Genomic DNA, 24,396 nt, shown 5'->3' with positions numbered 1-24,396 from the left:
AAACTTTCTTTTTTTGCCAACGCTAATAAAAAGAAGAAACACTCTAATCACATGCAGGTCCAGCTTCTGAACTCAAATCATAGCACCACCACCACTATAGGAATAAAGCCGGGCTGCCGCCGCCGATGCTAACTGCATAAGCTTATCAATAAACACCATTTTAATGTAGAAGAAAAATAAAATTAGCCTCTGTAACCATGAACAAATTTGGTTGCCCCTCCCCTTACTATAACATGTGTTTAAAAGTAAGCAAAATGCAAGGATGCTGTGGCAACCAGTGCCAGCCCCGGTGTGCCTTGGCATGCCCGTGCCAGGCCAGGGGCTTGTGGTGAGCCTGTTTGCTGCTGCCCCTATCATCTGCAGCTGGCTTGGGGGTAATCTGGGGAACCCCTGGGCATGCCTGGATCCCTGGGACCTGGATTTTGGCCTGAGATCCAGGCCTAGCTTCATCACTGACTGTAAATAGGCAGTGAATCACCCTCTTGAGGCCTGTGTCGGCAGTGTGAGCAGAGTAGTAGCTACTATTTCCGAAGTCATTGTAAAGAAGCTGGGCCATTTTATTTTTATTTTATTTTTAATTGAGTCAGCCAACAGTCTGAACTCCGTTATGGAAAGGATTTTACACATTCTTTTCTAGTTTCCCTGACTTTATGTATCTTTAAAAATAAACTATGGTGTAACATTACATGCATACTCATCAAGACACTTTTTCCATTCTTGTCCCTTCCAGCAAGATATATTGTTTCTGTGATTTTTTCAGCAACAGATCCATTGCTGCTGCTTTGTTTTGTCTACTCTTCTTTCTCAGAATTATCCCTCAGCTTCATCCTCTTACTTTAACACACACACATACCTGTCTCTACCTCTTTCACTGGATGTGGGCAAGACCGCAGACCATAATTGTACCATTAACTTCTTCCCTAATCATCCATATGCCTTCAAATCTGATAACCTTATTTTTTCCCACAAACCAAAACGAACTCCATGGTTGTTCGTTCTTATTTTTTACTGAGGGGGTGAATCTCTGTTTGCCTTGCTCTTTGTGACTCAATCTCAGGTGACCCTGAAAAGGTCACCTGTAGTCACATTGTAACTTAGAATTGCAATCAGCCTCCACTGGGTATCTCAGTTAAATTCACATTCCGAAGATTTCCTACTCTCTTTCTGCCTAGAGCTGCCTGTCATATTAAATACACAATTCCTTTCAAAAAACAAACAAATCTGTCATTCCTTCCCTGTAATGCCCTAGTTTATTTATTTCATTTCATTTAGTAATTGCTTTCCATTAAACGTGCTGAAGCTTTTCAAAAATAAAACCCATGAACAGTAAAACCAGATATAAAAATAATGTCAAGTCCAATACAGATACAGACTGAATAGAAGGGCAGTAGTCAAAGTAGGACTAAGTCGTCGATTGTGTAAACACAAGGATTTCCCATCAGCCGAAATCCTGCCCCTCTTAACTCCCTACATCTGTTCTAGGGGTTTCCCCAAACTCCAGAGCAGATTTGGAGCCAGCACATGCAGGGGAAAGAGAGGGAGGGGAAGTCTTGTTCTGTTAACCACAGCTATTCACTTCGACACCACCCTATATCTCCACTTAAAAGGAAAGGAAGATCTAGTTGTGTCCCAACATCATGGTGGGACACAACTAGATATTCCTTTCCTTTTAAGTGGGGTGCTTTTGTTCACTCTCTGCCAGTGTCCTGGCCCCCTAATCCTGGATGAACTGAACTCCCAGTTTGGTTTAATCCATAAATCAGAGTGGTTCTTAGGCAAGGCAGATTGTAAAATGCAGCAGCAGACGCACAAGAGGCACATGGCTAATATGTTGCTCCAATAAGTGCCATGCCCCCTGCACCTTCCTTTCGAAGGATGGCATGTAGCCAGAGTCCTGGGACTGGGCAAGGAAACAGGCACTCTCCAAGCTCATCCCATTCCTCCTCAGGATCCAATCACCTCCTCCAAGACACCTCCATAGGACTAATGAAAGCCAGTTATGTATAATGTCTTGCCAGGATATAGGTAAGTTGTCCTAGACATTAGGGGACAAGCATCTCGTGGTTGCTGGTTTCAGTGGTGGCCATATAATGTAACATGCAATTCCACCTTCACACTCAAGACTATGTGCACACATACCTTTAAAACCCATTCCTTCCCTCAAATAATTCTGGACAATCTCATTTGTCAAAGGTTGCTGGGAATTGTCGCTCTGTGAGGGGTAAACTACAATGCCCAGAATTCTTTGAGGGAAATGATGTGTTTTCAATGTGCTTTAAAGGTATAGTGGTACACAGCACAAGCTACTCTACTGTTACATAAGGTACAACTTTGACCAAGAGGCTTTCATTATCATAAGGGAAAATTTGTATTTATCTAACTCATGAGTAGGCAGACTAAGGCCTGGGGGCCAGATCCAGCCCAATTGCCTTCTAAATCCGGCCCGTGGGCGGTCTGGGAATCAGCGTGTTTTTACATGAGTAGAATGTGTGTTTTTATTTAAAATGCATGTCTAGGTTATTTGTGGGGCATAGGAATTTGTTCACCCCCCCAAGATATAGTCCAGCCCCACACAAGGTCTGAGGGACAGTGGACCTGCGCCCTGCTGAAAAAGTTTGCTGACCCCTGACTTAACTACTCTCTTCAATGCCCTTCAATTCATCAGATTTAACCTCCACACCAGTCATCACTTGCAACCACGATTCCGGCTATCTCCTGTCCTTACAAAAGGAGAAAGAACAAGTTATGGCTTGGAAAGGGGAGAAAGTTGTCGAGCCACTTCAAGCATCCTTGAACATTATCAGCTTTCTGAACTCCTGGCCAAATTTGGTACGGAAACCCTGATTGTCCTACTGGAAGATCAACATAAGAATTTTTGTTTTGCTTTATAACTTACAATACACACAGAAGGAGACATGGAGATAGATACTGCCTTGTTTCCTATGTCCCATCACAAACTAAGTTCAGCCAATAAAGCTTCCTTCAGGCCAAATTAGATGTGCAGGCAGCTATGTCCCTTGTTTTTCTTTAGCTAACTAGGAGAGCCCAGTTCTCACCACAAAGGCAGCATGCAGGTAGAGGAGCCTTATCTCTTCACTTGCCTGCCACAGTTGGAACTTAGTCTAGGTATTAGCTGCTTGGGGCCCCAATCTTTGTTCTGATGGTGGTGAGTGAGTGAAAAGCCTTCCCTCCCAGTGCTGCCTTTGCAGTCAGAATTGGGCTCTCCCATGCCTGTAATTAGCTGAGGAAAAACAAGATACATGCTACATCCATATTAAACAAAAACCTAGCTTGGCCCTTGGTTCCTCACCCAGCCACTGTCTTCATAAAAGTACAGAACACAAGAGGCAATGACTTGTAGGAGCCCATTCATGGCCAAAGTTTAATCCTCTGCACGAGGACGGTAAGACAATATGACAGGAGCTCTCTCTTGGTGGCTGGGGTGTTTTCCTAAGCAACTGTGGAGTTTTAATTTGTTGTACCAGCCTAGAGCCTTCAGGGAAGGTGGGGTAGAAATGAAAAGAAATCAAATGTCACAATTAAGCAGCAGGCTATGGGGCAAGCCAATTTTCTCATTAAATAAATGTAGTAATTTCCCAATTAAAATTTATCAGTGCTTATGAAGACATAAAGAGTACTGTTTGCAGAGTTTCTGAAATATGTTTTCAATTATTGTTGTGATCAGGGCTCCCTCTAGTGTGCACAAAACCAGTTTAATATTTTTTTAAAAAGAAATTCTCATAATAAAATCAACATCTGTTTGATTTTTGACAGTCAAATGTACCTTATGTGCACTGTTCCCATCCACATCCTCCCCCCCCCCACTCTCTGTATCCACTACATGAACAAACACTGTTGTGTGTAGTAGGCATTGTACAGATCGGAGAGTCATATTTTCTTGACCAGAAAGACAATCTACATAGATCACAACTAAAGGTTGGAGAGATCAAGAGCAGGAAATGCAGGTGGGTTACAGGAGACCACTCTGTGGTTACCAGTGAAAGGCTCTGTGGAAATCTTTTAGAGGGCAAGTCTTTCAGGCTGGAAAAAAGTTTAGATTGATCAGAATCTCTAGAGATAAGAGCTCTGCAACATGGATCTGAAATGATGTACTTAGACTGGAATTCATAGTATCTGCTGCTGACATTAAACAAAAAGCTCTAAGATATGTTTGGTATATGACTGTGAAATAACTTGGTACTATATTGACACTGACAGTACATTGTTTTCCAACAGTTCCATTTTTGGAAATAAATACAGTATGTGAATACATAAAGGCAAAATAAAAATGGAGAAGGGATGAATTGTTCCCTTAGCCATCTTGCTGAAAATAATTGCTTCCCCTCTTAACAATCAAAGCCTCTGTGACCCATATTTGGGATGATCCTGCCTCCCCTCTATACAGGATGTTGGAACACCAAGGGGTAATATAAACATACACTTCTCTTGAACTTTTGTACAGCATTTTCATGGAATGAAAATTCAGACTCTTAATTCTGAGATTGTATCCCAAAGGTGGGAATGTGCATGGCAGGAGAAAAAAGAGCCCATCTTTAGGAGAAAAAAAGAAATAACATAATGACTACAGATTCTCCCCCCCCCCCCCCATGATTTAAAGTCATGGCAGTGGCTGAATTTTACTGCTCACTGTAAACACAGTGATCCAAGACAGAATTGCAAACTGCCATGTGACTACGAAGACTCAAGAGCCCCTTTGTCTTTAATACTTGGCTACTTATTTGAGATAATGGGCACAATCCAGGCTTCACACCACAGGGCTGGGCTGTGCAGATGTGCACTAGCCCACATGCCAAACAAACCATAATCCCTAGTTACGCAAGTCTATCCAACTTTGCACATTCACTGTAAACCATTAGCTATGGTTTCCCATGATGTGTGAATGCCATGCACTATAGCATGGTATAGAGAGCACTATTAGTTTGCATACAGTTTGCCGAAACTTAACAGAAACCTACTTCCATGTAATTATAATGCAATCCAAAGTTACCATAAAGTATTTGTTGCAAAATGTATATTGTTAATACAAAACATTTCAGAAGGAAAATTGGACATTATTTAGGGGAATTAAAGACCTTAGCTATTTTCCTTTGACTCGAAGAGTATTGTTTTGGAAAAAGAGAGTTGGCTGGACAATTATTCCTTCTGCCTCCATGATGAGGAGACATATGCAATGCTGTTTGACACTGTGATATTTGTAAGACAAAGTTAAGGTCAAAGTTGCCGAAAAGTTTCCAAATTCCACTGTGGTTTATCATAAAGAGCCTACTGCTGCTGAGGCTTTAGTCAGTTCAAGCTTCTGTCTCAGATTCATGAATCCAGTCATACACCCACACATATACACTCATTTGCCAATAAAATAAAAATCCGGAATATTTTTCAGGTTTTTAAAAAATGAAACAAAAGGTTTCTAACAAGTTAATCCTTTATATATAATCAATTTTCATCCCTACAAGGGACACGACTTTGGAACCATAAAGCTCTACCATAGTTTTCAGGACAAATACATAAAGATAAATTTAAGACCATGCCTGAAAGGGAGATTGGCACCCATACTTTATTACTTCCCCCATTGCTCTTCAAGATAGCAGTGCTGTCTTCTGGGCTGAGCACAGAATTTGTTGCCAAGTTTGTTCTATTCTGTGTCCCACAGGGCTATATTCTTGATTAGGTTTATGCATGGGGATTTCCTTTTTGTTTTTATACTGTTTGTACTGACATTCAGGTATTTGGAAAACCGTTCAATGGAAAGATTAGCAGAAATATCCATGGGTCACCAAGAAGCTTCCCTTTACTATCCTCTTCACCCACTAATATCATCTCCCACTCCTCACACTATAGGGACCTTGTCTACTTCAGAAACTTATACTGTACTAAGATTGGGAATACTACAACTAGTGACAATATAGCAATGTATGAATTCTCAAACGAGATAAAAAGCAAACAGAGACGTACCCCATTATTTATTTGCATTCTGGATGCAGGACTCTGTGTCATATTTGAATAATCAATTACATTCAACAAAGATGCAGTTGTCTGTATTATATTTTTAAGTAAGCTGGTTTAAGCTATGTGTTATAATGAACAATTCATACACAAATTCTAATATCATGCAGCAGAGGAGCTGTTTTTTGAATGAATTTGAGTGTGCTGTGATAATTGATATGAATAGAAGTGTACATGTTTATATTATAGATTGTGTTCAGGAGGAACATTTTTAGTTGAGAGTGCCCAAATGTTGACATTAATTGATCTGATATCTTCAGCTGTTGAAGGGAATTAAAGCTCATTACAAATAAATTGAAAGAAGATAAAATGATTTTTAATTAAAATGAAGTCATAAAAAAACCATACCCAGCAATTCTTGCATTATTCTTATTTCAAACAGATTACTGTAATTATTCTCCAGTGAATGGATCCATTTTTACTATTTAAGGTGTTTTGGGATTGGGATTACCTCCTTTGATGGTGTTGCCAATATAGTTTTACATGATGGATCATACATGTTTTTTTTTTTTTAAAGTGATAAAAAGTGATAATATTGAGTTGCCTATAAACATTTGGCCACTAATCTACACTTGCTCTGAAACTGGGCACTTTGCATCACTAAAAGCTGAAATAGCACATGTACCAGCTGAAGTCGCTAGAGAAAAATTCCTTAGGTACCAGAAACATCTGCCTCTACCTGTGAACCTTCAAAACCATTTCCTCATTGAGTGCAGGCTGGTACAATATTGAAAAGTTATTTTGAATGTAGGTGAGGAACAAGGCCAACTTAAGAGATGTTAGCAACACTTGAACTTAAAAAGAATTATTTAACCATATAAAATTTCTAAAACTATTCATCAGCCACTCAGATTAAGACACAAACTAAGAAAACTTGTCATGTGTGTTGTTGTTGTTTAGTCGTTTAGTCGTGCCCGACTCTTCGTGACCCCATGGACCAGAGCACGCCAGGCACTCCTGTCTTCCACTGCCTCCCGCAGTTTGGTCAGACTCATGTTTGTAGCTTCGAGAACAGTGTCCAACCATCTCGTCCTCTGTCGTCCCCTTCTCCTTGTGCCCTCAATCTTTCCCAACATCAGGGTCTTTTCCAGGGAGTCTTCTCTTCTCATGAGGTGGCCAAAGTATTGGAGCCTCAGCTCTGTCCTTCCATTGAGCACTCAGGGCTAATTCCCTCAAGAATGGATGCGTTTGATCTTCTTGCAGTCCATGGGACTCTCAAGAGTCTCCTCCAGCACCATAACTCAAAAGCATCAATTCTTCGGCGATCAGCCTTCTTTATGGTCCAGCTCTCACTTCCATTTGTCATGTGTATTCCCACTGTTTTTATATTAAATCACCATGCAGGGTATTTAAAGACTGAAGAACTGATCATACAACCCTTATTATAGAAAGACAAACACAACAGAAGGAGAGAATGCACCATTCACCATTGCATATTACAGGCCTTTATTAGTTTTCATGGCATTTAATTATTTTCAAATGTAATTTTGTAGGCAATAGGCAACAGTACAAGCCTAAATTCAATGTAGATTCTCGTTGCAAAAAAGGAATATGTATTACTCCTTTAAAAAATGCTGGAAGCCTGTCTTAACTGCTTTTATCAGTTGGAACCTGTTTATCTTTAAAGAGTACAGTTTTGATTTCTGGCCTGAGTTATTAAATTCTACCACAAATTAATGTAATTCATCACAAAAGCCATGTGGCACTCGAGACACTCATATAAACTAAAGTATTTCAGATGTACCTTTAAAAGAAACAAGGACATTCATGGGTTCACAAGGTGAGTGCCTTTTGGAAAACTGCAATGCTATTGCATCTCTTCAAAATAAACATAAATAAATTACACAAAATGTACCATTTATTAATGTGATTTTGGAATTCAAAGCCATTTTACCACCATTACAGCATGTGATTTCTTGTGTGTTTGTGGTTTGACGCACACACTTCTTTAAAGTTTAGCAAGTTGCCTGAGAACTGTGGACAAGGGGAGCATTGAGCCTGGATATCAAATATCACCACACCCATGTCTATGTTAACTAGTAAAAAGCAATGCTTGGGTCAAAGCTGTTACCACTATGCATTAAAAATTATTCCACAACAGCAATAAAGCACATTGCCAGTGCAGTTCCAAATATTCACTGTATTTCTCATATAATTAGAAAAGGTTAACTTTTGGGCCTTGTGCCTCAAAGTAATTGAAGGTGTAGCATAGTAATCTCAAAATAGCTTGCTTAAAGTAAGTGTGGCCTTCACCAATAAACAGTGCTTTATAAAATAATCTTTTCTAGGGCAATTCAAATGGAAAATGCTTTAACCTTTACATCCAGAAAAAAACCCCACAGAAGGATTACTGGTTTTGTGAAGAACAGCACAGGTTCCAAATGGAAATATTAGTGGACTAAAAATAAAAAAAGTTTAGATGGATGTCTTATGGTTTAATATCAAAACGTCAGTGAATAAGTTAATGAATATTTAATTCAAACACTGGTTGCTTTCATTTACAACTAACCTAATGTACATATATGCTCTGTTTTTTTCACATGTGCCCTGAACCGACCTTTTCTCTCTCACAGAGATTAACAAACAAGTATGGTGCTTCCTAAAAGGGTGTCATGGGCTGAAGGCTTTATAACAGTGATTTTATTCTAAAAAGAAAAAGAAAGAACCATCAAAATAAAATCATTTAAATGAACTCCTTTCCTGAGCAACTTAGAATTTGGAATGTGCTGAAAAGTCACAATAAATAAGTCAAACGATTAACAAACTTAAAGTGTGCTTTTAAGTCATTTAAAGTAAATTATAAAATCTATTTCATGACAGATAAATGACCTGTTGTGTTAGGAATCTTAAAAGCTTATGTGCCAAATAAATTTATGAAGTACCTTTCTGGGAGTAGAGGCCAAGTTGCTTTGTACAAAAAATATACAACACTGAAACCTAGCAAGTAAATTACCCGACAGCCTGTTCTTTTTAACACTGCAAAGTATTCATGAAGAAAAATATTAAATAGAACGATAAAAATAGATTTAAGCAGCAGTGAAATTGCAGAGAAAGTGAACATGTTAAGTGACCCAGGACTCTAGAGACACGGATAAAATCTGATCTTTTCTTTTAAAAGAAGATAAAAAAGAAACCCAATATGTGAATATTAATTTGCTTTTATAAAAAAGAAAAGAAATCCACAGTGTGTAAACTAATCATTACTCTTTAAATGTAATTTCATAGAAACCACTTAAAATATACAATGCAGCATCTTGGTTAATTATTATTTACTGTATTTCTTGCTCCCACTGTGTTCCTTCAGAGTAGTGCATTGGAACCACAAAATTAGGACATAACTAGCAACAAGATAATTCATCCATGTTGTCATTGAGCCTTAACACAATTATGTTTGTTCAAATCCTGATAGAAGTAGTATAGTAAACAACAGAATGCAATAGATAATGGTGATTTACAATATTAGTTGATGCTCACAAGCTCTGAGAAGGGAATTTGAGAGATAAAACACTAGAAAATAAGTAGAGCTCCTGGTAAACCAACAAACCAGTTCCATCCTATTTCATCCCAGCTCCCTATCAGAGATGCTGACTGTACTATTCTGGCCAGTACACATTTGAGTATGACAAAGACAACAGCACTTCCTTGCTCCTTTGCTTTAAGTCAGACATGGCCAAACTTGGCCCTCCAGATGTTTTGGGACTACAACTCCCATCATCCCTAGCTAACAGGACCAGTGGTCAGGGATGATGGGAACTGTAGTCCCAAAACATCTGGAGGGCCAAGTTTGGCCATGCCTGCCTTAAGTTAAAGGAGAACCTGCCCATGCCTAGACAGTTGTTACTGTGAAACGGGGTCAGGGGTTAGAGTGGAAGACACTCTGTAGGGAATGCAGTAAACTTTCTTCTGTATCTCTTCAATAAATGCATCATGGAATACACCCCAAATGTATTATGTACTATCTTATTTTCAACCGTCCAGAAGATGTGAGGCACATTGAACATTGACTTCTAACTTCAGCAAGAATCTCTCTCAGCTGGAACCGAATCATGCATTTATGACATAGCACGAATGTTCTTTGAACTAGAACAGCCCACATTTTTGAAAAGATGCCTGACTATTTGTGTTCCCCTCCTTTAGGGTCTCTGTGTAATAAAAGGACTGGGAATAATACACTAAGAAGGATTTCTTCTAAAATCTGAAGTAAAGTTAAGTGCCTTCCCTGCAGCCTAGCTTCCTCTGTGAAACAAACAGCAAATTCTGCAAACATTTGCCCTCCTAACTTTCATCAATTTCAAAAGGTGTTGAACTTTGATGTACCCATACATTTAACAAGATAAGCTTAATTTCCCCTGCAATTCTACTTGGTTTGTCAACAATGCCCTTATTAATTTCCATGGGGAAACCATAGCCTAAATAGTATCCAGAGTTAGTGTAGCGGTAATGCATTTCTTTCTTCTTTTAGCACAACAGTATTCCCTGTTCAGATGATAATACAAACCCTCCAATACCCTGCTCTTAATTCCAAGTGATCAAATGTGACTGTAAAATATTCGGTATAAATACTAACAAAGAAAAACAGGTTTTGAGAAAACTGCAGATGACCTATGCTGTGATCTACATCACTCTGCCAAATAGGTACCATATACAGCAATATTTTACAGTGACAATGTACCGTAATTTGTAATGAAATGGCACATTTAAAAGTATGTCCTAGCTACTATGATCCTATGGAGCCAAGGGAAACAAATATAAATTTAAAGAAACAGACCCTCTCAAAAAGAGGTCTCACAATCAGGTCATCCTGGGGGAAATGTCTTTTAAATGCTGTTGTGCAGTAACTCACTTCCTTAAGGATTTTTCTTAATAGTTTATGAAAAATCTGGATGCTTCAGCCTGTAGAGAAGGTGATGCTTGCATCACCTTCTATAGATATCTTCCAACCACTTTTCATCATCTTGTTCCTCATCTTCTGTTACTGGCTCTTCAGTTTCCAAAGGAGAAGGAATGACAAATTCTGGTCTAGGAGAAGAGTTACTATTTGAAGATCGTAGTCCAAACTTGCGCTTTAATAGATGAAACTGCTCTTTGATGTAGTAGTAAAACTCATATTCATATCTCATGCGCTGGTACAGGATCTGAAGGGATTCTGGAGAAGGGACTGTCTTTTTCACTGTCACAGTTAGATTGCCGAGTTTCCTATGTTCTGTAAGAGAGATACATAAAGAAGAATTTGGTCAAATATAGTCTGTTGAAATGTATACCTGTATATACTCGAGTATGCTTTTGGGTTGCTTGTTCCTCCTCCTCCGCCGACAACAGCCTCTGCTGCTGGAAATGCGCTCGGGTGGGACCCTCACTCGAGTATAAGCCGAGGGGGGCTTTTTCAGCATTAAAAATGTGCTGAAAAAGTCGGCTTATACACGAGTATATACAGTAAGTTGTAAAAGTGTTTTATTTTATTCATTTTTATTTTTTTTGAATTGCCAAAACTTTCTACCAGTTGCCTTCTCCTGGTCATAAATGTAGGCTCTCAAAACAAATAGCTAAGTATTCAATAGACTATGGATGCTTTGAAACTGAAATATTGGCTTTGGCTTCTGGATATAAGAAAGCAAGTACAGTGGTACCTCGGGTTAAGTACTTAATTTGTTCTGGAGGTCCGTTTTTAACCTGAAACTGTTCTTAACCTGAAGCACCACTTTAGCTAATGGGGCCTCCTGCTGCTGCTGCGCTGCCAGAGCACGATTTCTGTTCTCATCCTGAAGCAAAGTTCTTAACCCGAGGTACTATTTCTGGGTTAGTGGGGTCTGTAACCTGAAGCGTATGTAACCCGAGGTACCACTGTACTGAACCCACTAAGAGGATGAATTGAAGATGGTGGCTTGAAGAATCATTGGAGTGGGAAAGGCTCAAGAGCAGCAGAGCAGAAATACTGTAGCAGGTGTGCAGGGTTTGTCACTAGGCTTTCTTTGTTGAACTAATAAATGGCTCATTTTAACAGAACTACGGGTGTGACTCCCCTTTCTTAAGGAAAAGCAGTATGCAGTTTTGTGACATGGATTGTCACTGGATAGAAGAGTCCCACTGAAATCAATCTGAAAAGTTAATAATGATGTTAACTGATATTAATAGGAACTAAGTGTAACTTACTTAATCTGGATCCAGCCAATAGTGGGAGTTGAGGGGAGATGGGGGAAATGCTGGCCTGGATTTGTTGGCATTGTCTTGGGAGTCTCTATAGTTTGAGCATGCACTCTTTTTCTTTGAAGGCTGGCAAATTTTAGCAAAAAAGCCTGTATGAAGTGAATTGGGAAATCCTTTCGATGCGGCAAACTGGACAAAGCTGGCATACACATCGGGGCTTTTCGCCATGTGTGTTTAGCACATAGATCAGTGTTTCCCAACCTTTTTTGGGCAAAGGCACACTTGTTTGATGAAAAAAATCTCGAGGCACACCACCATTACAGCCCCGTGACGTCAGCGCGCAGCGTCGCGCCGGGACGGACGCACAAAAGTGTAAGTTTCAAATTTTTTCCCTCCCCTCCTGTGTAAAGGGGAATGCACTCTGCTAAGTAAAGGCACTTGCCACAGGGCCACGCAGCCAAGGGGTCTAACTCTGCAGGGAAAAGCTTCCTGTCTTTCCTCTGCCCCCTCCCCACCGGAAAGGGATGGTGGCTGCAGGCTCTGCCCCCCCTTAACATCTGCAAAATGATTAAGGCTGATACATTGTGTTACAGGATTTTATCTAGGTAACTTCCCTGAGCTGTCAAGTTGAAAGGGTACATTCAGGCATATTTGCAACATTTAACAACTTTAAAGATGTGCCCCCCCTGTAATTTCCATAACAGTTGGAAGGTCAAAAATATAACCTCCTATGACAACTCCTGCAACCCATGAGCTTTCAGACAAAGATCATGCATGGACAAATGTAAAGATCTTTGGAAAGTATTGATCGAAACCACAGTAACAAACGAATCAATGTATCTTCAAGGGAAAGAATAAGTAGATCCATTTGCATATATAGCTCTGTAGGCTTAATTATATTCCATTGCTATTTTGTTATTGCTCTTTTCCTCTGCTTCTATTTATTTTTAATGCATGTAACCTTTTTATTCCCCCTCCCCCCCGCCAATTTAACTCCTTGTAATACTCTCAATAAAATATAAAGAAACAAGAAAGGAGATTCCCACAAAACATTAGGAAGGCCTTTCTGGTGGTGAGAGCAGTCAGACAGGGGAAGGGGCTTTTAGGGAGAGGTGGGGGGGCATCTGCCAGGGATGCTTTAGCTGTGAGTCCTGAATTGCTGGGGGTTGGACTGGATGACCTTTGGGTTCTTTCCGGCTGCAAATTCTACCTGCCTTCCCCCCTCCAATTGATCAACACACAGAGATGCAGGTGGCCAGGGACCCACCTGTGCACACCTGAGCCTGCAAGGGGCAGTCAAGCCCCCTTCACCGCCTGCCCCCCCCGCCAGCCCCCTCTCCCCTCCTCCCTAGGCGGCAGCTCCACCATGACCACAAACGGCGGCGGCAGCAGCAGCCGCGCGCGGCCCGGGCTCCCCTCGCCGGCCGCGGGAGCCAAGGCGCGCGACGAGGGAGCCAAGGCGCGCGATAATTTTCTTAAATTATGTCAGCGGCGCCCGGCAGAGCAGCCCTCTCAGCCACGGCAGCCCGGCTCTCCCAGCCCCCGGGGGCCGCCCTCCTCCCTCGCGCACCCGCAGCGTTCCCGCCCGGAGAGGCGGCGGCGGCAGCAGCCGCCGCGCGCGGCCCGGGTTCCCCTCGCCGGCCGCGGGAGCCAAGGCGCGCGATAATTTTTTTAATTATTGGGGGGGCGCCTATGAATGAGAGGCGGGCGCTGTGGATGGAAGCGCTGCCCGCCGAGCTCGCAGGCAGCCAGGCAGGCAGACGACGGGAGCCCCGCGCTGGGCGGCCTCTCCTCGCCGCCGCCGCCCCGCCTCTCGCCGCCGGACTCGCCCGCCTCCCTCCACGGAGGTAGGCTGGTGTGCCGTGGGAGGGAGGCGGGCGAGTCGGGCGGCGAGCACACGCGGGGCGGCGAGTGAGCTCCCTCCCACATCCCATCGCCGCTCGCTTCGGCCGGCCTACTGGGCTGTCGCAGGCGGAAGGCCTGCGCATGCGCGAGGTTTTCACGCCTTCCTCCAGTAGGCCGGCCGAAGCGAGCGGCGATGGGATGTGGGAGGGAGCTCGCTCGCCACTCCGCGTGTGCTCGCCGCCGCCGCCCGCCTCCCTCCCACGGAACACAAGGCAACGTTCCACGGCACACTAGTGTGCCGCGGAACAGCGGTTGGGAAACACTGACATAGATTTCTATGTCCAACACCTGAAAGTTTTGTGGTGCAAAGTTGAGAGATGTTATCTGATTTGCCAATGACATTTCCTTTCCTTAAAGGTAACACCACAGAGAAAGGAGGGCATGGGGATCAAGGTTGTGCTTTTCTCCACACTGTTTCCTCAGTTTAAGTCAAACTGTGCCCCCACCCCTGGATTTACAATAGAGTGGGGGCGTTTGTGATCTGGGGGAAAAGGCAAAACTTTACTTCCTCCAGAGCTGCAGCTCAATCCAAATTGCACACCAAAGAGACTGGTTTTTTAGAAAAAGACAGGCAATGAGAGATCTGATCATGGATCCACTGTGCCATATCTAGTTTGGCCCTAGTTTTTTGCCACTGTGTGCAAGATTTTAAAGAAATAGCTTGTGTGGCATGGAAAGAGAGAGGAAACACGATGCCCCCACTGCAATTCTGTTCAGAATTCCAAACTCCTTTGCTCCCCTGCAATGGGGGGAAAGTTTCCATTGGCAGGCATGAGGTCCAATTCTGATTGGTAAGTGCAAAGGGTTAAAGTCCTTCCTCCTTCCACATTCTGGATCTGGTTTGCCCCCCTCCCTATTTATTATGCACTACACGTGAATGTCATCAGCTAGTTGGGACCTAAGATTTCCATGGGAGCCATTTGAGAAATGAACTCTATATGACCATTTCCATGCAGTCTTTCCAATGAGAAGTTTCATTCCATTTTAATTATTAAGGGGCATTTTAGCTCCCTCCTGATTTTCCTCCAATTCATTCTCAATATTGATACTAATTTTTAAAAATTCCAACCCTCTCTTGAAGAATCAGGAGAACAAACAATATATAGGCAAACCTATATAGTTTATTTATTTTAAGAAAAAATCAAAACTACACCCCCCCTTAAGAAAAAACTCCCTGAACTGAGGGCAACATTCACTTGCCATTAGAGATCTAGTCATACCTTGTGGCCTTTTTATTTTGTTTACATTACTTTATATTCTCTTAAAAGACTCTTTTAATAAAAATCCAAAGTAACTCACAAATTTGCTCCTCCAAGTTACCACCCCCTGCTCCTCATCTATCAAACGCACATAATGGAAAAATTATGCATGGCTGGCTCTGGGCCAGACCAAACACTTGGAAAATGCTGTGTAAACCCAGCTGTTCCCCTAGAAAAAGGCTGGGCTGGGGGTGGGAGAAGAGAGAAGAACCACACTTTATGACCTTCTAGCCAGTGAGCCATATGGAGGGCAACAAACTGCACAATTTACTTTTGGAGATTTTGTTTTACAGTGTTTGCTTTGGCTTTGAGATTACTTAGGGAAAAGTATACTGTAGTACAGTGATCAGGAGGTCCTTAAAACCAACTGAAGTACAGTGTGTTTGTTTGTTTGTTTGTTTGTTTGTTGGAAACCAAGCCAAAAACAGGGGAGTGGGAAAAAATAAATAAAGCAGGATGGTGACAAACATTTGTCATTCAAAGCCAAACACAAACCTTCCTTTTCTATGTTACTAAAGTGCAAAACTGAAAGTTATGCTGTATTATATGCTATATATTTTGTCAAAAAATGCAGCTAACTAAATGAACTTTGTAGAACTTTCCGCAGCATGAGGGACTTTGCTTTAAGATTGGAGTGTCGGTGGGCTTCAATTTTATTTACTTTAATACCAAAGACATGCAATATTGTGTGCTGCCATCAGGATAGTTCATCTTATGCATTTATTGGTGCAGTCAGCACTTATGAGATAAAGGGAAGTTGCAGGAGCCTCACATTTATACAGGATTCCCAATGTTTATAGATGCTCTACTCTCAAGATGGGCAATCCTGCAAGAAACCTGTTTGAGAGGGCAGAGAAAATGCAGTCACTGAGCCTCACAGAAAAGCAGAATTATACAAAAAACCTTTGTATAGCTGCCTTGCAAGATATCATCAGGAGAAGAAAATACTAAGGAGTAAACCCTATACAAGTCCAGAATGGGGTCCCTAAGACAGTTGGATGTTGCCTCGCATGCCTTCTTCTGGCAACTCCTGCAGCCATGCTGGTGCCAAACGTATTGTTCTGCTTTGCTTTGGATCACATCACTGAGGCCAAGATCTTGTTGTCTGGACAGCCCAGGATCTCCATACACACTGCCCAGGCTTATGCCCCAGGGAGGTTATTTTGGTGCTGCTAACACAACGGTTTGGCTTCACCCCATTGTCTCTTGAAACAGACACATGCCACCAAAAGAACTTTATGGAAGAAGAGTTTCATTGACAATGCATAAATAACTAACTTGTTCAGAATGAATACTGGATATATCTATTCAGTATAAAGAAACTGCTTTGACCTTTCTGGTACATCAAAATTGGTATTCTGCTACAAAATACTGAATGACATTTTGGATCTGGGCAGGTGACTAGTGTTCCTTCAGGCTGCTTCAAAGATCCAAGACTTCTGCATTGTTGTGGCTAACATAATCTGATGTTTTACTTTGAATTTGAAGAACTGAATATCTGGCCTGTTTTATCAGAAATCAAATGGAAGTGGGAATTCTAAAGTTAATTATGCATTCAACCGTTAAGTAGCTAATTACATCACTAGTTAGAGCTTATCTTCTTCTCTGACAACCTTGACCATAAATTGAATGTGAAACTGAACTCACTGTAACCCATTCAAATCTGTGGTGTAATAATGAATAAAATAGATGTTTAAAATACGGTCTTATCTTCAAACAATGCCTGATAGTTTGGATAACATTTTAAGGCATTTCCCAAGAAGGTAATATACCAATTCATTTAGATTTAAAGAAATGTTCCTTTTTCACATGACTGTGTGAGTTAGAATTGTCTATGTGAAATACCTGAAGATGAAACAAATCCCAAAATTAAGGGAGTGTTTTGGAAAACTCTGGGACCTAACCATACTGAGTAAACTGACAAGATTATTTGAGTCAAGTATTTATTAAATTTATATCCCAGCCATCCTCCCAAAGACATCCAGGACAGCAAACAAGTGATTAAACAATAAAAAATATCTTTAAAATACATACGCAGACTGGTAAAGATCCCCACTTAAAAGGCTTGATAAAAGAAGAAGGTCTTCAAGCAGGTGCCGAAAATACACAAGAAATGATACCTGTCTAACACGCAAGAACACACTACACTAAAGGGTAGTTGCCACAACACTACATTGTGCAGAACGGAGCTCCTTATTGTTGGACTACAACTCCTGTGAGTTGTAGTCCCAACAATATCTAACTGGGGATTCAAGGTTGAGAAAGTCTGATCTATACAGTAACATTCCAGTTATGTAATAAAAACAGGAAGCAAATATATCAAGCAGTAAAATAAAGACAATTTATCAGGTGGAATTAGCTTAAAGAAGCAAACCATTGAACATAAGCAGTATGGGTAAGGGTTGTCACTTTATGGCAAAGCATGTACTTTGCATGCAGAAGGTCCCCGGTTCAATCTTTGGCACCTCTCAGTAGGGCTGGAAGAAACACCTGCCTGACACCTTGAGCCACAGCCAACAACTGTTGACAATATTGAACTACAAAGACCAATGCTACAAAGCAGCTTCCTACGTACCTAATCTGCAAATACAGTGGCCTGGTTTGCATGCTATTGTAAATGATAGTTAGGCTAAACTATTGTTTGAATGTGAAGGCAAATGTGCAGCATCCTGGTGCATGCTGCTGAAATCATGGGTGTTTTGCTCCTTCCTCCACTCCTGCCACCTAAAACAAACCTCAGTAGGCTGCCAAAACGAAACCCACAAGCCTGGGTTTGGATGTAGCACTAAGCCAGACTATGGCTTACATCTCAGAAGCAAGAAGAGGAGTGTAGGAGCAACGTGGCTGTGATTTCAGGTGCCTGCACCAGCAAGCTGCATGTTCACATTTTAAAACACTTTAGTGCATGCTCTAGTTATCTCTCGCTTGGACTACTGCAATGTGCTCTATGTGGGGCTACCTTTGAAGGTGACCCGGAAACTACAACTAATCCAGAATGCGGCAGCTAGACTGGTGACTGGGAGCAGCTGCCGAGACCACATAACACTGGTCTTGAAAGACCTACAGTGGCTCCCAATACATTTCTGAGCATAATTCAAAGTGTTGGTGCTGACCTGAAGGAGCGTCTCCACCCCATCATTCCGCCTGGACACTGAGGTCCGGCTCCAAGGACCTTCTGGGGGTTCCCTTGCTGTGAGAAACCAAATTACAGTGAACCAGGCAGAGGGCCTTCTCGGTAGTGGCACCCGCCTTGTGTAATGCCCTCTCACCAGATGTCAAAGAGAAAAACAACTACCAGACTTTTAGAAGACATCTGAAGGCAGCCCTGTTTAGGGAAACATTTAATGTTTGATGCACTATTGTATTTTAATATTTTGTTGGAAGCAGCCCAGTGTTTGGGGAGGCTCAGCCAGATGGGCAGGGTATAATAAACAAACCAACCAACCAACAAACAAACAAATAAATAAATATTAGATTAGCTATCATTTAAAGTAACATGGATTTGTTTTGCTGCTGGCAAATATATTGGCCCTGAAGATAAACCCAAGTGAACTGAAAAGAAACCTTCTATTAGCATTGTAACAGAAAGATTACAGCTTGAAGTAAGTTTTAGAAAGCAAAATTACAACTGTATCAAACAAAAAAAATTAGATGGCATATTTCTATAAAATAGTAGTTTATAATATTAATAAATAAGTAGGAAAAACCCCCGACAAGTCAGCAGTTGTTCAGTTCTTTCACACATAAAAAACCTCTTGGGACGATCATGGCAGCAGGAGTTAATTTTCAACACAGAAACTACAGAATCCCCAAATCTCTTTATAAAGGGCTTGCAATTTCCAGGTCACCAGGGCAAGGCTCCTTCTGCCAGTTTTTTTGTTCAGCATCACAATACCACGGCAATGTAAGGCAGGACACCAAATTAATCACATGCTTTTATTTTGTTTTTCTCTTGTAAGTTCAGTGATTAACAGTAACATTACTGACAGTTACACATTAGGAAAACAGCTCCCATTTCCCCTTCACTCAAGTTTGAACATTTCACAGCACTTATTATATATACTAAGTCTGAGGGTGGTCAAAGGCTGGGGACATCTGGCATTTAAAAAAGGAAAGGAGACAGACAGACAAAAGAATATCAGAATGGGAAATGAAACACTGTCTCTTTAAAGTACACTGCTTTTGACACGGAGCCTGACTGTTCTGGCCAACAGCCAGTAAGTTAGAATAAAGGCTTTCCTCAACCCAACCCTACAGGGAAAGAGTATCTACAGCTAAAAACTAAGGCGTGCTTCAGAAAAGTAAAGTAAGCAAACAAAATGAAAAGAGGTGGGGGGCGGGGAGATCCCAAAGTTTCAAAATTCCCAAGTGAAATCAATGCAGCTTTTTCCCAGGCTTCCGATGTCTTTTGGAAAGGGAACCCTTGGCTCCATTCCTCACCTAGACTAAGATGAAATAGGGAAAAGAGGATGGTGATGGGGTGTGTGTGAGAGAGATGGGGGGAGAGGGAGAGAGAGAGAGATCACCAGAGTTCTCATAGTCTTTGTACATCTCCAATGCTCTCTCTAGACTGGTGACTTTCCTAATAGGAAGGAAAATTGGGTTTTATGAATTACCTTTACACAGATCTTTCCAGCCAGTAGTGTTAACGTACAGGCCACTCCTATATCTGGCCAGTAGGAGGCAAGTTTCTTTTTAAAAAACAACCCTAGGAAATGTTGCTTCTTGACACAATGGTGAAATTACAAATTTCCTTTCATAGCACACACATTGCCTTTGTTCATTTTAATTGCAGGGCTAAATCATGTTTACAGTAATCATTAGAGGGCTGCTGAAAACACATTACTATTGGTGAGCAAATCTACACCCTAGGCTTGGGCTACATACTGTGTGGGCTACCACCATTGCGAATCTTCACATCCAGGCAAGCAGCCTCCGTCAATGTGAAGTGTGTGGCTTGAGAGCGATACAAAAATGTTCAGAAGTGACAATCTGAGTGTGGACAAGAAAGCTGGGTGTGTGTGGATCATACAGCCAATGCTTTGTTTCTGATCAACAGCTTGGATGGTGATGTCAGTGGGCATTAAGACAAGAGTTTAACAAAATATTACTGTGGGGAGAAACCTTCATTTGACTGAGGAAGTTGTTAAGGGTTGGGGTGATATACCCTTTGATCTGTACTGTTTCAATCATCTCCTGTCCCTGGTATTTGCTCTATGGTGGAGGGGAGACTAGAGGGGCCTGTATTTTTTACACCCTTGTTACAAATGGGTGTGGCTATGTAGGGTGTGTGTGATTTAGATTAGTACATAAAGTGTGTATGATGGGAGTTTGAGAGAGACAATTGATCCCTAATGCCTCAACAGCTAAATCAAATTAGCAGCTCAATACTGCAGCTGTATTTAATTTTTAAAATGCAAAATGTTGTTGGCCCTTAGTCGGCTTTTATATGGCTCACAGTTGTTTCTGGCAAAAATTGCTATGTGTAAGCTGGATGAAGCGATCATGTTGTGAATGTCTAGAACCTCTTTGGTAACTCATACACTGTGTTAGAAACTGAGATGTGAAAGCTAGGAGCTAAATGCTTTATAACAAGAACACAAAGCTAAAAATGAATGAACTGCAGCTAAAATATAATGTTCATTTTTCTCATAGTCTAGTCCTTCCCCTGCCCACCCCCCTAATATTCTTAAGAGGGTCTCTTCTCCAGTCTTCAGAGAGTAGCTGGAAGTGTAGAGACATAAAAAGATTCTCCTTTTCTTCCACTCTAAGTTTTAATTTGAAATCTTAGGCGCATTACTGTGCCCAGAGCTCAGAAACTGCTTGTGCTAATAAAATTCCCTGTCACAAAATGTGTCTAGAACAATGGGAGTTTTGAACACTGCTCATACAGAGTTGAATCGAAAATTCCAAAGAATCCAGCTCCATAAACTGGGTGTAACATCATAGATTCTGTGCCAGCCACCTTTTACATTTCTATGCATCAAGTTAATCGCACTCAGGAAGATGAATTAGTGCTGCCTTGACCCCACAGCAGGACTACCTGGATTTGAACCTGCCCATTGGGTTTGCACAGCTAGCCCTCCCAACTACACACAGGAATACTGGAACTCAGTTGTTTATATCCTCTACCCTTGCCTCCACAATAGCATTGCTATGTACTACTGAAAACCAGATGAAGAGAATCTACCCTTAGTTGGCTGCCATACACTAAGAAACAACTTTTATTATTTCCAAATAAAAGGACTCTGGCCATGGGCCATAAAGTTTCTCAGACTAAACTTCATGAGGTGGCTGTCATTTGTCTGCAGTGTTGCTGACCCAGTCAAAGCTAGGTGAGACAAAAGATTAGTAGCATGAACAAAGGCATCAAGCCAAACCTGGGGGCGGAGAATAGCCAACAAGTTGCTGGTTGAACACACGGCTCTGCTTTAGTCATGCCCTATTACCATGAGAAGGAAAAGTCAGACTAGAAAGCATCAGAGCTTCTTCCTGATACAAGGCATCAGCTTATTTGAGTTATTACAAGGCACTGGGTACCAACAGCTTAAATGTATCCCAGTTATGCACAAGAGGCGCAGTAGTAGAGATCAACTATTCTGACAAGAGTAGATTTCCAAGCAGCCAATTATCTCAGAAGAAAATTAATTTAAAGTGACATCCAATGATGTCCATCGGCTCACGCAGCAGAAATCTGGTTGTGCAATGGGACTTCTATTTTATATTATATATATGTAAAAAAAACATTTTCTCCTCCCTCAGCCCACTGTAGCCCAATCCTCCAAAGCATGTCTTGGGACACATAGTGGGCTGCAGGGGTAGGGAAGGAAAGACAAGCCCTGTTGTGTGAGTTGCTGGGTGCTGCTTGTACTATATTACATCTTAGACTTTTTGCCACCTGCTGAAAATTCAGATAAAAAGTTAAACTAAGCTCACAATGAAGTGTTTTGAAAAGCCTGGATAGCTCTGTTGGTTAGAGTGTGATGCTGATGATGCCAAGGTTGCAGGTTTGGTCCCTGTATGGGTCGGCTGCATATTCCTGCACTGCAGGAGGTTAGACTATGAATAATCTAGGAAGCTATTCTGAGTCTGAAGCATGATATTCTGCAATCACTTTCATATCATTGAAACATCACCTTGATTATATCATAAACAATAGCCAGCAGTCAACTATAGTAGTCCATAAGCTTATTTGTTCTTAAAGTTCATCCTACCTCCAGGCCCAATTATATTAGCTAGAAATCAAGTACAGTGGTACCTCAGGTTAAGTACTTAATTCGTTCCGGAGGTCCGTACTTAACCTGAAACTGTTCTTAACCTGAAGCACCACTTTAGCCAAAGGGGCCTCCTGCTGCCGGTGCGCCACCGGAGCACGATTTCTATTCTCATCCTGAAACAAAGTTCTTAACCTGAAGCACTATTTCTTGGTTAGCGGAGTCTGTAACCTGGAGCGTATGTAACCTGAAGCATATGTAACCCGAGGTACCACTGTACTGTAAAACTTGCCTACCAGTTGACTCGTTCCAACTGCTTCCTTTTTGGCTGAGTAACACATTAAATGATATAAACTGCAAGCCCCTCCACAAGTCTTGTAGAGAACGGGCACATTTAGAAGCCATAAAGACAACCTAAATACACCAACCAATGCAAAGATAAAGTACAAGATCCAGAAAACCCAATGCCAACAGCCACAGTCTCTCCAGAGCGACTATGAAGGAGGACACAGAAAGAACAGGAACATGGGCTAGGAAGCATGGAAAAGTGACCAGGTAGGCTAGTACATATCAGGATTAGAAATGTATTTGCAAAATGGATTGATCGTATCTCTTTCTTGTCAAGCCAAAATTTGTAGTTGCCTGCCTGCCCCACCTGGGGCATTTCCCATGTGGTTGGGATTATGGTGCCTGAAGACACGCTGCTTGTCACATAGGCAAGGGCAGCCCATGTTCCCTCCCTGGCTTTCCCCAAGGGAACATGTGCTGTGTTGTGTGCTGCTGCCTCGAGAACATGACAACCAGCTTTCCCCACTTGTTTGACTCTCCTTGGGCAAAGTGCCTTGGGCACCTTGGCTACGCAGCTGCCAAACAATCCCCAACCTTTCTCCCTACTTTGAAGCCAAATAGGTGGCAGGGATCACTGGGCAATAGTCTTCCACCTCAGCAGCTCCAAAATTGGGGGAAAGGGCTGGGTGCTCATCATGCTTACTAAAGAATAGGACCACACCCGCTGCAGCAAACATATTTATTTGTTAAAGCCTGATTGCTCATTATTAGCACCAATGTCAATGTAATACTAAACCATGATTAAAGCCAACAAAGGAATGAGAAAATCTGCACAAGATGGGTTGGCTCCCAATTTACAAAGTACCATTTGAGCGACCCAGGATTACATCTGCAAAGTCCCCAGGAAGCTAAATATTAACCCATCACCTAACATTAAGAGAAGTTTCACCTACTTCATTTCTGCATGCCAAACTGCTGTTAAAAAGCATAGAGAAGGGTCAGGTTTTTACTAAAAATATTAGCTGTACTAATTTGTCCCATGAGCAAATTTCCAAGCCCAGTAGCCTCGGAAAAACGCATTCACGTCAAATTTAAATGAAGGCCCCATTAAGATTACAGCAGGGGGGGAAACAGAGTGCTTTTGCCTGTGCAATATTCATTACTCGTGTGGAGGTTGCACTTCTCCCCTTTTTAACAAAAGGGAGCTTGAAACAAATACTCTCTACACACTGCACCTTTAAAGCACTTTTGAAGTGTATTTCCCATCCTTTGGAGAAGAATTGTAACTCTGCGAAGAGTAAACTACAGGGCTCAGAATTCTTTGAGGGAAAGAATGTGCTTTAAAGGTGTGTATATGCAGCCATGTATGTATGGGCAGCGGTGACTAACCTGTGGCCTGCATCAGGCACACCATAGGTTTTTTATCTGTGTCCCTACTACCCACCCCAATTTGTTATTTAATTTTAAAAAATACTTTAAAAATATTACTGACTTCTCCTGTAGGTTCTGTCTTGTAGGTCCTGCACTGTGATACTTCAGTGCCAAGAAGGCTCCCCCCAAAT

At 41.7% G+C, this 24,396-nt stretch overlaps 2 protein-coding genes across 10 annotated transcripts in view; one reads left to right on the top strand and one right to left on the bottom strand.

Moving 5' to 3' along the window:
• LOC310703746 (uncharacterized protein) overlaps positions 1-24,396 on the top strand; it is a 151,962-nt gene that overhangs the window by 39,460 nt on the left and 88,106 nt on the right. Inside the window, exon 4 of one of the 9 annotated variants that reach the window (XR_014524338.1) lies at positions 20,128-21,078. The exons of 7 other annotated variants lie outside the window; for them this stretch is intronic. The gene's annotated coding sequence lies outside the window, so the exon portion shown is untranslated. Of the gene's footprint in view, positions 1-16,132; positions 16,636-20,127; positions 21,079-24,396 lie in introns of those variants that run through there. One more of the 9 variants, XR_014524339.1, reaches the window with a different exon arrangement.
• Positions 7,447-24,396, bottom strand: part of UST (uronyl 2-sulfotransferase) — a 118,474-nt gene continuing 101,524 nt past the window's right edge. Inside the window, exon 8 of the mRNA XM_083496285.1 lies at positions 7,447-11,227. Coding sequence (XP_083352411.1) covers positions 10,941-11,227 — 287 coding nt within the window. The 3' untranslated portion in view covers positions 7,447-10,940. The remainder of the gene's footprint in view (positions 11,228-24,396) is intronic.

This window comes from Podarcis liolepis (assembly GCF_965112155.1).
Source record: "Podarcis liolepis genome assembly, chromosome: 3".
Classification (NCBI taxonomy): domain Eukaryota; kingdom Metazoa; phylum Chordata; class Lepidosauria; order Squamata; family Lacertidae; genus Podarcis; species Podarcis liolepis.
The sequence above is the reverse complement of the archived record's forward strand: the minus strand, read 5'-3'. Positions and strand labels throughout refer to the sequence as shown.